At 38.8% G+C, this 17,116-nt stretch overlaps 1 protein-coding gene across 7 annotated transcripts in view; it reads right to left on the bottom strand.

Moving 5' to 3' along the window:
• The window catches only part of DCTN1-p150 (dynactin subunit 1), an 81,115-nt gene that overhangs the window by 28,169 nt on the left and 35,830 nt on the right, over window positions 1–17,116 (bottom strand). For all 7 annotated transcript variants that reach the window (XM_083126903.1, XM_083126904.1, XM_083126908.1 and 4 more), the window contains 8 exons: window positions 15,990–16,158; window positions 13,746–13,990; window positions 10,976–11,154; window positions 9,587–9,746; window positions 6,856–7,062; window positions 5,526–5,699; window positions 1,347–1,479; window positions 984–1,174 (listed from right to left, as the gene is read on the bottom strand). In XM_083126903.1, coding sequence (XP_082983029.1) covers window positions 984–1,174; window positions 1,347–1,479; window positions 5,526–5,699; window positions 6,856–7,062; window positions 9,587–9,746; window positions 10,976–11,154; window positions 13,746–13,990; window positions 15,990–16,158 — 1,458 coding nt within the window. The remainder of the gene's footprint in view (window positions 1–983; window positions 1,175–1,346; window positions 1,480–5,525; window positions 5,700–6,855; window positions 7,063–9,586; window positions 9,747–10,975; window positions 11,155–13,745; window positions 13,991–15,989; window positions 16,159–17,116) is intronic.

Below are 17,116 nucleotides of genomic sequence, written 5' to 3' on the forward strand. Positions count from 1 at the left end.
CTGCCGTACCACAGTTCTAACAACAGGCTTGCAGAGAGGTACGTATGCAAGGTGAAGACTGGCATGTTTAAGGTGTTGCATGAACATCCACATCTGACTTCTTTACAGTTTGATACAAAGTTAGCAGAGTACCTGCTGTTTTTGAGGAATTCCCGGTTGGGAGAGGAACATAGTCTTCCTGCAGCCTCAGTCCTCACCTTCAGTCCAGGAACATGGTGGAACTGTATACGTGGTGATCATAATAGAGATGCCGAGAGGACAGAAGCTCCTCCTTTCTTGAAACCTAGGAGCAACCACAGCAAACCATACACAACATTTTCACCTACCGAAACCGTATGGGTTCGATCACCGAAGCACTTGTCACCTAACTTCAAGGAGGCAGATATTGTAGAAAGGTTGGGTGGAACTCACCTTTACAAAGTGCACTTTGCTGATGAAACTCAAATAGTAGTACATTCACGTTGGATTCATCACAGGACACACAGACAACAAAACAGTCCAGAAACCTGGCATGATGATAGTCCACCTGGACCAGAAGGTGCAGCGGGGGATCAAAATTCAGATACCCTACCCCAGCTGACGCTGCTCCACGACCAAGATACACATCGACTCCTCATGTGCCTAGATCGACCAGGGTTAAGGTACCCCCTGACAGATACGGTTATCATTGTTTAATTATTTTTTTTGTAACTCTGGAAGGAATGTAGTGCTACCTCCTATAGAAGAAGAAGCAAGCTACTGTTGCCAGGGAAATAATCTGTGCAAACACAACCTGGAATAGAGAACGTAGTTTCGATATAATGTAAAGTGTTAAGTTGTTTGTAAATTTCTTAATAAATGCAGTTAATCTTGTTAACATATTATGTGTTTGCATCACACAGCAGTTTGTATCTTGAAAATAAACGACGTTACACTTATTCCGAAAACATGCATTAATTTTGCGCCACCTTGTATAAAAAAATACTTATAGATGCCAGACTTACTTGCAATGAGTACACAATGTGCGAAAGACGAGACCCGAAAGCCGAGCGCTCAACTTTGTGTGTCTTCAGAATGGAGTCCTTGTCTAAAGTGTCCACAAAAGGGAACTTATCCCTCACTTGACTAAGCAAGATTTCTGCCTTCCAAATAAGCCGAGGAATAAGCAGCAAGGCTAAAACAGCATCGTGGTCCCCTACAGATAAAGAAAATCATGTAAAGCAATGATAACTTCATGGATGAACAACAAGAAATAAAGACTGGAGACTAGAAGAATTAGAGAAGTGTCTGTATTTAGCAAATATTCATCTAAGTGAAAGAAATTTGGCTGCTAATTATTTCGAGAAGTTGAACAGGCGAATACTCACCTCCTCTGTTCATGAACGTATCAGGCATGTACGCTGAAAGATACTGGACATGTTGGTTGGCCTGTTGGACATCGATTCTTCTCAGCTCCAAATCAATTGCTTTAGTATGTGCCTTCGTTTCAGCAAACATTTTCTGAAAAGACAGATGCATTCCAGAATAGTTTTAAATTTTAGGAAATAAATTTTTCATTGGAACTATATCATAGCAAACCAGACGTTTGCTTTAACATATTCATAACTTCACATGAGACAATCATTTAACCCTTAGAGGCCAGAGCCTCATGCATGTGTATTGCCTCTTCAAACAGGACTTTCACGCATACACTTTTCAAACTTGATGCGATGTACAAAATAAATCATAGCTTAAGAACTAATTGTCATGGAGAGATTAAATCAGTTTTGTTTCCTTTCGGAATGACATGGCTTTTAGCAGAGATGAAATTTATACATTCTACCTCCTTATGAAAGTTAATTGAAGAAGCAGAAGAAAATAAATTAAAAAAAGATAATTGTTATTTGATATGCCCCTGTGGCCACCACAATAGTATGTAGCAGTGTTACATCCTCACAACCATGCAAAGTTGCATTGAAAATAGGCTGTTATTTCTTGGGGACCAGCATTGTTGCCAGCTTATGGCAATAATTTCTGAAATTTCACTTCTAGCATTGATCCTATGCATGCTGGATGGACCAAATTTGGAGGGAAGGATGATAAAAGACCACTCTTTGAGAATATGAATGCCATTTCATTTGAAAAAAAATGAAATTACACTATTTTCGAAAGTCTAAATTTTAAGGAAATTCTCAAAATGAGAACTTTGCCCCAGGACCCTAATTGTCACACATTGTTAAAGTGTTCTTTTGTTCTCATTATTACATGAAATATACTAGAAAAAAAGCGGTGGTTGAGGAATTATAGCCCATTTTATACGATCTATCCCATAATACTCAGTAAAATGAATGGTAAAGAACTGTAAATTATTTTACATTGGCACTTTGTCCTTTAGCAGACAGAGCCTCGTGCATGGGTAAACCCTCTGTGGACAGGACCTTTTCAAACATGCACTTTTCAAACTTGCAGCAAAGTACAAAAAAAAATCATAGCTTGAGAACTAATTGTCGTAGAGAGATGAAATCGTTTTTTTTTTCTTAAAGAAGGGGCATTTAGTGGAGGTAATTTCTTAAAGATGGAGCTTTTAGTGGAGGTAAAATTATACACTGTGTTCATTTTAAAACCGGCCCAAGGTACATTTTTAATTGTTTGCCCATTTACCTCTTTTGTTGTGTCAATGTTGTATGTGCATATACTTGTAGCGGAGAGTGAGGGAGTGCGAAGAAGGAAGGGGCAAGAAGAACAGAACAACAGAAGAAGTTGTGGAGGGTATTCGAGACACCATAACAAGATCTCACAAATCTTTGCGGCACTTAAGCCAAGAGAACATATCTGTAGGGTCCGCTCACACAGCTGTGAGAAGAATACTAAAATTCTATCCGTACCGCCTACAAGTTTTTCACTAACTGAAAGAGGTAGATACGTTAATCGTGTCCGGTACTGTCACTGGTTGAAGACCTTCATTGGTAATGACATCACAGTGTTAGGCAATGTGCGGGCAGAATTACAAAACATGGAGCTCCGAAAATCCACGTGTCTTTCTGGAGGCCCCTTCATCCTCAGAAAATCGGTGTTTGGTGTGATATGTCAAGGTGACGAATAATAGGGCCCATCTTCTTTGAAACAACATTGGATAGTGAGACTTACCAACAAATTGTCATGCAATTTGTTGCCCTGTTGGAACCTAATGAACATCGATGATGGTTTCACAAGACAGTGCAGCTTGCCATACATCCCCAGATCCCACCAGTCTTGATTTCTTCTTGTGGGGTTGTTTGAAACAAACAGGACCCTACAAGAGCTGAAGAATTACATTACTGAAGCTATTCAGAATGTAACTGTAGAAGGGCTCCATAAGGTTGTATAACGGGAACAGGTGAGTTAGAACATTTTAATTGTTTCAGCATGGATGTTCAATAATAAAATAAAAAGACCTGAAATGCATAATCATCAAAAAAACATGCAGGTGTGGGTGTCAGGCTAGGCGATCCAGGTTCTGGCCAAAGATCATAGACGATTACATTCTATAACCTTTGGTCTTGCGACACAAGCCAGTCGTAAATTTCTAACTACTATAAGTCAAGAAATCAAGGCACTTTTCTTTATGTGTTGGACAAAATGATATGTTTAATACATCTTACTTAAGTGCACATCATAGAAAATATTACAGAACAGTTGAATGTCACAGTGCGCAGACCCCAGCTGGCACTGGTTGAAATCAAATGATGATCGCTGCTTGCTAATGGGAGCGTCATACACAGAAAGAAGCAATCATTTAATTTACTTTACTGATATGTTCTATCTTACTGATGTTACTTTACATGTCGAAAGTTAAAGTTCAGTGATTAAACTGCCTCACTATAAAGAGCACACACTATGTGTTGTAAATGGTTTACAACTTTAAACAAAAGTTAACGAACAACTGGCCTGATGAAAACTAGCTGAAGGTTATTGAAAACTGTAATTAATTAGACAAAGATTTCCGCTCATTCTGTAGTGTTTTCTCACTAGAGGTAAAGCGGTAAAGATTGGCGAGCACTGTCTTACTATGCCGAAAAAAAGGACCGTTGTGAATCCCTGTATTACTAGCAGTAAGGAATAGCGAGAAGTCCTCACTACCTGCAAGCCAGCTGGTATCTTTTGACCAAGGGTGGATTGTCCTCCTCTCCCATTGGTCACTTCACTGTAGTTTGGGGTTGTCTGTAAACACTACGGGGCTTTAACAAGTAAAGCTCGGGTCTTTATGACCAAAACACTGGCCGTGGGAAGTGATTAAAAGTATTTGGTTCATTTTGAACCACACTGCAGTAAATTACTTGCCAGCACTTTAACTCTGGACATTTCGATTAGTCTCTGTCTCTGTTGGGTGCCTTAATGTCACGAGGGTGAAGACGTATGGAATCCGGATCCTGAAGGGAGGTTAAAGTTGAAGTTCTCGTATCAGTCACACTGTCGCTGAAATATTCAAGATCCCGCCTTGCCGTCTGCAGCCGGAAACTTTATGGACATAGGTATCAAATGTTTGAATGCCTCGGTGCATGTTTGTTTACATCGAACAGCTGGTTGGTCTCACAGAAACAAGGGTGTCCTTTGAATCTTCCCTCTTCTTTACGTCTGGGACGAAGAGTGAGAGATTTGTTCCAATTGGTTCCGTCATTGTAAGTTATTAAAGGTCTGGAACATTGCTATAAATCAGTCTCCAATATTCGACCATCTGTGCTGTGCGAAATTTATGTTGGCTGCAGCCCATCTCGAGTCTGAAGAAGGATCAAGGGGTCATGACGAGACCACCCTGGCCTTGGTCTCGGGGTGCAGGTCCATTAATTAACAGGATTTCTGATTCCTTGGGAAGAATGTTTGCAATCTAGACACATCTGTTTTCTTTCAAAGAGCGGGGCTTGACGAGACCATAATGGAAAGTCGGTCATAGTTGCTAGGAACATGGTGGACCGTCTGGATATGTGCATCAAAGAACAAGGACATCACTTCTAGCATTTGCTGTAGTACGTAGTTCAGGTATCTGTTACCCTACTCATATATGTGTACCTCGGGGCTGGTTTTAAATTGAACGCAATGTACATTGTGCCTCCAATAATGAGTGTTAAAGGAAGAAGAAGAAAATTTGCCCCTGTGGGCCTCCACAACAGTCCGAAGTGAATGAAAAAAATGTAGTATGTAGCAGTGATACATTCCTACAACCACACAATGTTTTGTTGAAGGCTGATACTTGTGGAAAAAAATAATAGCAGAGTGGAATGAATTTCAATAGTAACAATGGACGGATATCTTGTTTTGTAATTGAAGTATTTTTAGAGGTATACTAATGAACAAAAAAGACGGAACAGAAATATTGTGGGTAATTTTTCAACAAATGATGCGTTAAATTGCTGCTTCGCATTGCTGGTTGATATATCGGCCATCCATCCTCAATGGAAAAACCTGCATGGTCAATATATGAACCATTCATCCACTAAAAGTTAAGGCTAAGTATCACAGCATCCAAGGCAAAGAGAGATGCTCAATGTTAAAAGAATGTAAACAGAAACTGGAAGAAAAGAAACGCTCACCTTGAAATCCAAAATTTCTGGCAGGGATGAAACTGGTTTGCTCGACTCCCTCTCCAACTGCTGTCTCAGCTCCTCGTTCTGGTCCTGAAGCTTCTGCACCAGCTCTCGGAATTTCACAATTGTCGACTCCCTGTCTGCCAGATTCTCATGCATTGCATCCCTTTCCCGTTGTGCCTGAAAAAGAGGGGGAATGTTTCTTAATCCTCCTTAAGCATTAAATCAAAACTGCTCACTGAAGTTGAGAATTTTACATAAAAACTCCTACCTAGATGCAAGTGTCATAGAAACATTTCATTCACATTATTTGATGCAAAATTTGCACACAATTTTGTATCTAAGTTCTTCTTAAAGGTTCACATAACCACGTTTTATAGATGCAAAATAATCTAACACAGTTGTTTCTAGTGGTTTTTATTTATTTTATCTGCGACGTTTAGTTTTGGTTTCCCAGAACTTTATCAAGCTACACTAAGATATACATACAATAACACCACCTCACATGGCTAGTCACTGTACACTTCTAAGGAATGAAGTGTCCTTATTTCCTCCTAGGTAAACTGGTTTTTCCTTGCAGGTTTTTCCATAAACAGCATTTTCCTACCTTATTTTGTCACGAAATAATGCAAAATGCGAAATATACTCTTAAACACGAAATTTACCGTTTATATACAGACACGACACTTTCTGAAGTCTGAAGTATCCTTGAGTTATGCAATTCATGGAAAATGGATTAATTCTGCTGCAAATATTTGAGATGCAAAAATGGACCCCTTTACACAGGAATAAACTTAATACTCTGGTAACTACATAAACTTGCTATTAGAAGGGATAAGTTCATTTTGTATAATAAGTGCAGTTTTTAAATCAAATTAAGTATTATATTCACCATTTTAAAACCAAAATGTCATGTTATATAGCAATTTTGATGTGATTATTTACCGCTGTAACACCGAAATTTTATTTTATTTACCGCTTTTGAACCCGAAATTGACTTATTTTTGTGCCGAAATTTTGCTTTTTTATTTACCAAAAATATGTGCCTATGAATCGGATAGACGGCTAAGAATTTTTCGGCAATGTGTCAAAATTTTCATTTTAATCTGTCATTATTTGCAGCATTTGAATTCATTTTTCTTATATTGTAACAATAAAAAGAAAAAAACACTGAAAACTGCTGCTCTAAAATTAATTATTAAATACTACATTAGATTCCAGTGTCTCCTGAAAAGATTCTAATTGAACAATATTGTTAAATAACTGCACATGAACAACGCAAGCTTAGGCCAAGGATTCAGCACACTTAATACAAGTTACAAAAAAGGGTTCTTACTTCTCGAGTAACTCCGTGTGCCATATCCAGTTCTTCTCGCAACTCCAGCTCCAGTTCCCGACTGCCCTCTTGCAGCTGCTCGTTCATGTCATGTAGAGCTTCCAGATCGGCCACAGCTTCTTCCAGCTCTACCACACGCTCTTCAAGGTTCAGGTTCTTGGTTGTCAAATGCTCCACCATCTCCTCTGCTCCTAGGGCTGCATCCACCTACAACAGCAGGACAAAAATAAAATTTTGCATTTTGGGCTTCTAATATCGGAATTACGAAACTTTGGCTGATATCAATAAAGTAATGTAAGGTAAAGCCCCACACATTCTCTATCTCTGCCATTTTGGATGTGATGTAATCAGCACCATGCTCCAGCCATCCTTACCCCCCCACCATCAGGTATCCATTGATATGAGGCTGGGTGAGCCTTGGAGCTGCTTTATGTGTGAGGACATGGCCAGAAATATTCTGACTTTAGATCACCCACCTCGGGAATCAAACCCGGGTCTACCACGTGGCAGTCAAGATGCCCTACCAACTGGACCACCTTCGTACTTATTTAAAATTTACCGATATTCTAGCAATCAGGATATTTGTAAAAAAAAAAAACATTTTTGGACTCTGCTAACACCTTTCCAGTGTCTGCACAATATCAGGGATGGGACAGATTAATCTGTACTCTATCAGTATCTGCCGATATAGTGTACCAGTTTGTTGGTAAAATTATTAATTATTTTACCGAACAATCTGATATATCTATACATATCTTATAATTTAGTGCAAAAATTCTGCCATTTTATTATAATTTTAATAGATAATCTCTATCCATTTTTTTTTTAAGAATTAATGTCTAAATATGTAACTTCTTTTGCACTGCAGTCACCTCGAAACACACATTTATTAAAGAGGTCAATGAATCATTCAAGTTCTCCAAGAACCATTTAAAATTTTGTATTGGATTGGTAGAATATTGGTTATCGGTATCAGAAAATTTTATATCGATACTTTATAGGTATCAGCTAAAATTTCATATCGGCCCATCCCTACAAAATACCATGTCACTTTCACAGACTAAATATCTTGGAAATTTAGCAAATGCACAATTTACATTCAGAAGAATTTCGTGGAAAATGGATTGTCAAATGGAATACTTATTAGTAGAGACCGGATTTCAAAGGAAAAACATTTTCTGTAGAAAGGACAAAAAAAAAAAGGAAAAATTATTGCCGCAAAAAGGACTATAGTTTTTTTTTGCACTCCACTAAAAATTCTACAGGGGTTGGAACAAAATATGGAAACACCTCGTGAAATGCACATCTGAATTCACATGTTCATTATTTCAACGTATGTAGGTGGCGCTGCCATATTCGCCCAATACCACTACCTGTCCAACCTTCACACTACGTTGCAAGCTTCATTTGTTGTGAAGACAGTGTTATGTGCAGTTGGCAGTGGATCATGTCAGAGCTAACAGAATTCGAACGTGGGCAAATTGTTGGAGCCTGTATGGTGGGTGCTTCCGTAACAAAGGTAGCCGAAGTGTTTGTTGTTTCGTGAGGCACGGTATCCAAGATTATAACCTCATACAGGACGACTGGAAAAACCGCATCCGATAAACACCAGCGTGGACGGAAATGTGTGTTGAGTGATAGAGACGCCAGAACATTGAGTAGGGTTGTGACAAAAAATAAGAAGACTATAGCTGCAAAAGTGACTGCTGAACTGAATGTCATGCTCCCAAACCCTGTCATCATCAAAACAGTACGAAGGAAGCTCCACAAGCAGGGCATTTCTGGACGAGCTGCAATTCCTAATCCACTCATCAGTGATCCAAATGCCACTATAAGGAGATAGTGGTGCCAAAGTCATAAAACCTGGACTATGGGGCACTGGAAGAATGTAATTTGGTCAGATTCACACTCTTTCCGACTTGTGGCCGAGTTTATGACTGGAGAACGCCGGCCCAATCTTACGATTCCAATTGCTTCTCCTACACCATATTAGTCACGGAAATGTGTTTTTGGTTGGGTGTTTCCATATTTTTGTCCACCCCCTGTATTTTAAATGAAAGTGCAATATATACCATTCATGTATAAAAAGGGATACATTAAATTTCGTATTAATGTATCCCCTTTTTAAATATGAATGGTATATATTGTGTTCTCATTTAAAATAATATTTTTAGTGGATTGCAAAAATAAACTATAGTCCTTTTTCATTTCTTTTTTGTGAAGGTAAAGTACAGCGAATGATCTTACTATCTGTTTCGATGAAATCTTCCTTGCAACAGCTTACCACATTCCATAGCTTTGTTCAGGAAAAAAACAGTCATACAAAATATTTGATATCTTGTCAATAAAGTGACCAAGGAAGATGCATTTTAAAAAAGGGGAAAAAAGGAATGTAGGCTGGAAAACTAGTCAATAAAGGAACCAGAAAGGAAAATGTTTTAAAAAAGGGAATGTGGGCTGAAAAAAGGAAGTCAAAAACCATGTAATCTTGTTGGTGGAAGATAATTATCAACACTGTTGTCATTTATTCCATGATCCGTGTTGAATAATAAGAAAGGACTTCTCTTTAAAATCCGGTCTCTACTTATTAGCATTTATAAATATTAAAATAAATTAAATCGTTACAATGTTTCAAATATCAGCAGCAGCTTGGTCCTAAATATTTACTTGCAGTTTTTCCATTGAATTATATTTGTATTGGATCAATCCCAATCTCAACTGAAATGTTTACCTGCTCCTGAAGGTCGGACACTTGCTGTTCCAATTCATCCACCCGGGAACTTAGCTTCTCCTTGGTTCTGCTCAGCTCTTGGATCTCGGACTTCTTCTGGTCCAAGTCCTTCTGGGCCTTCTGGTACTCATGCTTCTCATGAGCTGACAGGTCTCGCATCCTGCAGGAAAAAGGCTATTAATTTCCATGCTACACTCTGATGTTAATGACTACACAAGAAAAAGACCCTTAAACAAAGGTAACAGGTAAGTTCGTAATACATTATACAACTCTTGTCCCTTTGTCCTCTTGACAAGGTTAATAAGAAATTGTAAAAACTTCTGACAATTTTTAATTACATTTTTATCTGATAATTTTAGGCATAGACTGATAGGAAATTTTTGTTAATACTGATATTCTATCAATTCCATATAAAATTGCAAATCTTCCTTGAAGGACAGGAATCATTTCTTGACCTCCTTACTTATTTTTTTCTATTAGTTCACTTTACATCTCTTTTCTGCAACTTTTGGCCAATCACGATGGTGGGGATGCTTGGTGATAAGATGAGATGCATGAAGGAACGATCACAAACATACATGGATGACACAACTTGAGCCCACAGATCCATGTGCTGTGGATCCAAAATCCAGAGCCTCAGTATATAAAATGCAGTCCAGGGTGTACTAAATGGGAGAGGCTGACATTTGGATGCCTTTCGAAAGAGTCACCCTTTATACCTTACCTCAAAATGCGGTATTTATCCTACTTTCAATATAACTGCCATTGTTGAGGCATTGTTGTACTTTTTATTGTACAATTGTGCTGCCTGCATTGCAAACCATATGGTACCAGTTTCTTTGACGCCATTGTCGTCATGGAACTGCAGGCCAGTAAAGAAGGATTTCAGATGCAGGAACACATGAAGATCACCTGGTGCCAAGTCTGTGCTTTAGGGGGGGCTGATCAAATTGTTCCCAGCTAAATGCCATGATCCCTTTGGTGTTGTGCAGCAGTGTGTGGGCAGACAGGCATTATCACGAATCATCACAACCAACACAGAAGCTAAGTACGCCACATTGGTTATTCTGGATTGCAGATTGCATTTTTTAATCATGTTACAATAGCCACTGCGTTCATTGTTGATGAGAAATTTCAGCTAGTTTCATGTTCCTCATACACACACACACACACACACTCACTCTCTCTCTCTCACTCACTAACTCACTTGCTTGCTTTCTCGATCACTCTCAACAAGTCACAAGGGCAGTCTATTAAGTAAAGCAAAGTGGATTTAAAATCACCATGTTTCTCCCACGGACAACTTTCATAGAAGATTGGGATAAATAAATACCCGGGCAATGCTGGGCTATCAGCTAGTTTACCATAAAGAGTAAGATGATACCCTACCTTACTAATGTCTCTCTAAGTCTCAGGTTCTGTTGGTCAAGTTGCTTCAGCTGGTACGTTGAGCTACCTCCACCTTCCACCCCTTTCTCATTCATCTCTGCTTTTATTATCTCCAGGTCCAATGTCAACTCTTCTATCTTCTCTCTAGCCTGTTCTAGTTCTATTTGCAATGTTTCAGCCTGCAATGTGACAATAAAATGCAATTATACCCATAATCGTAACTTATTTACAAAATTTTCTAGCAGTGCTTTATTAAACACAGTAATTTTGTTTACAAGATTATTTCATACATACGTAAGTTAATTGGGTATGGACTTGCAGTATGGATATACCCTTGGGTAACCACTGCCCTACAAATAAATAGTAAATGTGTTTATGCTATACAGAAACATATAACTTTTCTCTTCTACTTTTGGCTAATCACAAAGATGAGGATGAGTGATATGAAAATGATGAAGGGACACTCACAAAGAACACCCATTCCCAGGATGGTATTCGAACCTAAGATCCCTGGCTTCGTAGCACGACAGAGGTCCACTTGTATTTCAGTCAGTGCTTATGAAATTACTAGTACCATAGAAGATTACTATATTTGAGCTCCTTTTGGCATAATGAAAGGTGACAAGACAAATGTCATGTGGAAATGACATGGGAGTCAAATCCGGGCTCTTACGTGGTAGTCAGAAGCTCTTTTAGAACGTCAATGTGTTGAACATTTGGTCGCTCAGTCAATCCTGCTCCATTTTTCGAGAGGAAAACAAGCTGGCAGCTTCACACTCGAGATTTCACTCCGCAATGTTTGAAAACGAGAACGCAAACACTTCGTAATCCAATCTGCTTGCGTTCACCGCTCGGACCAAACTCTACTTCAAACTATGAGAGTCATTAATTGTCCACCAAATCAACAGAGTAGGGCTAAAAGAGGCAGAGGCTTCTTGATTGAAAATGAGTGGGATGTTATCAAGGAAGGGTGTGAAAGTCTGCACATTACAAAGGCTTATTAGTTTACCACAGTCTGAAACTGAGGCAAAGCAATAAAACCCCATTCCTCAAGTGAATTTTACAGTAGCAACCGACCGACCTGTTCTCTGAATTTTCAGAGAATGACCTTTCCCTCCATTGCAGGTCATGGCACAAGGGTTGTGTGGAGGAACTGCCTGGGGACTGGCAGCATCTTTGTCAGAAAAGGCACAAACAGTAGAATTTGTCTCTTGCAATTTTAAAAGCATGGAGATGTCCTTCTAGAACCATAAAATAATTAACCCAGAAAGTCCTAGCCACCTGCAGCTAAATCTTCCTGTTTGTGCAGTTTTGGCGTGGCCGACATGGCGCCAGTCCAGAGCCAGATGAGGAGATGTCACAAGCAATAAGATGTTTGTGGGAGGGGAGGGGGTAACCTGGCTAAAGCTCCTGGTGTGCAGGAAGGGAAAGTGTGTTTTCAAAAGGTCTCCTGCTTTCCTGAAAGGGGTGGGCCATAAAATTATTAACAGCATTTCCTACCAATACATATGCTTGTGTTCAACTGGTAACAATCAGGAACATGAGAAAGAAATGTATTGCTCGGGGTTCGTGAAACTCAAATTCAAGAACAGTGTTTCAAACTGAAAGCAACATTTACCAAAATACTATTTTGCAATATTTGTCATCAAAGTAAAATTTTCAGCAATGTAGAACAGTTTGCCGGGGTCACGTGAACGTTTTGGGGGGCCTGTGCCCCTGCAGGCCCCTCCTAATGATGTCCCTGGAGGAAGAACCCTGGCTGTTTGATAACACCTATGCCAACCAAGGAATGCAATTTAATGAATTAGTAATTTAAAAAGCATTAGTTATTGTTTTTCATCTAATTACACAGATAATCCCGTGCTATGTGAAACAGTTGCTGGAGATAATATACAAAACAAAGATGTGTGCTGTTGTCCCACATTAATGAATTGGCTTTACATAAACAATGATTTTCTACCTACTTGTGAAAAAAAAGAATGGAAGGGAAATTTCCAATGCGTATTTCTATTTCTTCTACTCCTTGTTTTTTATTATTGTTTTTCCGGGGCATGGTCCTTCAGGTGTCAAGACCTGCAATGTAGCTTTTTCATTGAACATATGGTGGCTGGCTTCCCCAATTGTCTTCATGATCCTGGGCCACCCCTACTACAAGGCCCGATTGCATAGAGAAAACGTAACATTTTTCGCTGGCCTTAGGAAAATACCTTCAGGTTATCATCATTTGTTTCTCTTTTGTACATAGTCCTATTTAAAGCTCAACAGAGATTTCAATGGCAATTTTAAATAGCAGGTGTTTCCCAAGGACTGTAAGACATTTGCTCAATTTCATTTTTGGAAGACAATAACAGGTAAATGCAAGAACAAGATATATATATATTTTTCTGCAACATCTTTTGGCAATCCTAGTTCCCAGAAGACTACATAAAGGAAATAAACATTAAAAAAATACAAAAAAGAGGGGGGAAAAGTGGATCCTTAGGTATGCTCAAGTTCCATTAGTCGTGTTAATCTTTCAAAGGAATGGTGCTTCCAGTGCAAATAACATACAACAGTTCTTCTGCAGTACAGCAGAAAGAAAAACATTTAAAGCAACAATTATATAAAAAAGCATAAACATGTAACAAAATATTTGTACAACTGGTAATTTAGAGTTTCGTTCATTCTAGTACGAATATACGTAATGGACTTCAAGCTGCCTGCAAAAACAAATCAGAAAATAAATCAAAATATCATATTGATGTAATTTTGTGGCAAATGTTTTTTTCACCTTTTCCTCAGCCATCTCTTTGTCCAGCGTAGCCATCTCCACAGTTTCTGCAAGGTCCGCCATTTCGTCTGCATGCTGCTCACGAGCTTCGATGGCTTCCCGAGCATCCTGCTTGGCCTTCTGGAGTTCTCGCTGCAGCTGAGCCTGGGAGTCCATGATCCTCGCTTTGAATTCCAGCATTTGCTCCAGCTGGAGTCTTGCTTTATCGTAGTCTTTCAGCTTTTCTTTATCTTGTATTCTTTTCACTGAAATAGTTAAATATACACAAAAACTGATTCAACAAAAGCACAGACAAGCACCAATATGTGGCCCCAGTGAATTTAAAGGCGGACACAAACACTGGTGATTGCCCCTATCTATTCTCACTACCAATAAGTGCACTGATCTGTTATAAAACTTGTGCATGTATCCAGACAACTCTCACGAGTAATGTCTTACAATAAGAAACTGGTTATTCAAAAAATATACCATGAAGTTTGCTTTATATGTAATGAATTTGCAACCAAATTATTGAATTACGGAATCAAATTAGTTCTTACAAGGGCTGAGTAAATACCACTTTGAACCAATACTGATACTCTTACTGTGATACAATTGTCAAAATTTAAGTTCACTTTATGCAGAGAGAGGCTAATTGGAAATGAACCTCAGTTTAAAGTGGAACTTAAACCAGTATTTAAAGTGGACTCTAAACCACTATGTGCCTCCACCGAGGACTCAACCTGGGGCTCTCCTGATTACACGGTGACAGAATTACTGTTATGTCATCAGAGAGGGCCTGCTACTCTCAGTGATTATCATCAATACCAGTGTCATTGTTTAAGCACGGTAATGAATATTAACTAATCAATTGCAATTGTGCTACATCAATTTAATTTTAAATTCAAAGAATTATATCGAAGATGCTCAGATGTATTCTCTGTTGCATCATGCTATGGTACTTGTTTCCGTAACACTGGATGCAGAGAGAGAGAAGAAATACGTGTGAATAGATCCTGAGATACTGAAAGCTGGCGTGGATTGATGTTCATCCTAACATAAGGATAAATAGCACGTGGTGCAACGAGAGGGCCAGGACCTACCTACCGACTGCCAGTCTCACTCCTACATGCTTCAGCAGAGGTGTGTGTTCATTCAAACAGTTACGGTGTGGCATGTGGTCAGCACGACAAACTGCAGTCATTATTGTAGGTTTTTCCATGACTGGATTATGCTATTTCCTCACGATGGTGGGTGAACACTGGTCCCATAAACTGAACGAAATCTCAGGGGAAAAGTTGTTACCCTTCCCCCATGAGACTCGAACCAGCTCACATCCCATAGCCCAAGCCCAAAGCCTGATGCCTTAAGGTGCATCCCGACTATGCCAGCTGGCAAGGTCACGCACAAAAGTAATTCTGCTTTGCCGAACTCGATAAGACATCTTTCGGGGGGAAGGTTTGGACCCTCCTTAAATACGTGCTTGATTAACAACTATATGCAGTGTGTCAAGTGCAGAACAAATCTCTTCCATGCATATGCTATTCAATTTTATAAATGTTTTAAACACTTGTAGAAAAAAGAAAGAAAACAGAGCCAGGTGTTTTAAACATGCCCCACGGGTAGTCATTACGATTTTATTTTTTTTAACTGAATATATTTTCAGCAACTGAAGAGACTTCTGTGCAGAATAAACAAAACGGCACAGATTGAATGAAAAGACAAAGTTACAAAACACGCAAATAACCAGAGTATCAAATATCAAAATATGTTTTAAACAAATCTAAAAAAGTTACAACACTGTGTTTTAAACTTTCTAAACATTTGTAAAAAACAATGCATTTTAAAGGTTTAAAATAAGTTATATGTTACATATATATGATTTATATTTCTATAATGCTATAACTTGTGAGTCAAAAGTTAAAGAAATAAGACCTACTCCTTCCCTAACCTGCCAGACACGCACGGCGCCACTCGGTGTGTCCCCCACTTCGAGTGTCAGCACGATTCTCTTTGAAGAAAACCGCTACTAGTCGGGCTGGAATCAACCCAACAACTGACCTGTCGACACAGGCCAACGACACATACCCCCTTGCTCAGCTTTTGGGGGTGGCCTTGCCAACTGGCATAATGGGGGACATGCCTTTAGATTGCATGGCCATAGTGCGGGACCCGACATAAGGATATATTTGTTTAATACTTTTCTGCTTGCTTCATAAAACTAAAATATTTCAGATTGTTTTACTGTCGCTTGCAATAATTTACCTTTTAGCGTTTCCAGTTTCTCCTTGAGATCCTTGACTTCCGCCTGTAAGGCCTCCATCTCTTGCTGCTGCTGCAGGGCAGTCAGCTTCTCCTCGACGGTCACTCCAAGGCTGGGCGACAGCGCCTGTCCGGGTGTGTACTGAGGTTTCAGTGTTTCGACAAAGCCAGTCTGAAAGCAACACACGACGACAACACATCACACTAACACACCACATCAATGCAAAAGCAAGCAAACATTATTCTCACCACATGCACATACCATTTCATCTTAAAGACTCTCAAGCAAAATTACAGCAAAAACCTGAAACAAATGTTAGTAGCAGCATGGTTCATGAGCACATTCAGTCTGATCATGTTTGTGCGGAGGAAGAGAAAGTAATACAAAGGTTAACACACTAAAATAGACACAAAAAAGGGTTAACACAGATACAGGCATGGAAATCAAATGACGTCTGTTCTAAAATTTCTATTTACAATCCAATTTTACACTTATTCAGAAACATAGGTTTAGAAACTTAAAATCCTAACTTGTACGTATTCCATGCCAGCACTGTTTTTTCAAGTCACTAACAATCCCTTTAATTGCACAACAGAAAATAAGTGGCTGACACTTTCAGCATATATTACTTGATGCTGTTGCATTTCAGTTAGCAGAAAGATTACTAGTACTAATACCAGTGTTAAGGTTAAAGAATAAAATAACTTGTTTTGTTGACTATCAGTAAGAACTGCTGATGTGGAAAATTTTGACTATTTCTAACTTTAACTGAGCAAGTCTCGCATAATTAAATGCATGTCAACATCATTTTTTTGTCATGTTTATACAAAAGCAGTTTGAATTTAATCGCTGAAACATTTCCAGTGTGTGGGAATCCTGCAGCCTGCAAAATTACTGTGCCATCCTTTCACAGTATAAATATCCTGAAAATTATGCAAAATTCAAAATCTACATTTATTTTTCACCATTGTTATGTGGGAAAAAATGGAATTTTGAACTAAATTAAAGTTATTTTAATATGACTTATTAATATTTTAAGTTAAAAGTTCATTAGATTGCTATGGTATAGTTCATTAACATTTATAACTGAACAACTTTAAATTGCTACAATGTTCAGCTGTCATAACAT

This window comes from Lepisma saccharinum, chromosome 8 (genome assembly GCF_977018435.1).
Source record: "Lepisma saccharinum chromosome 8, izLepSacc3.1, whole genome shotgun sequence".
NCBI classification, from domain to species: domain Eukaryota; kingdom Metazoa; phylum Arthropoda; class Insecta; order Zygentoma; family Lepismatidae; genus Lepisma; species Lepisma saccharinum.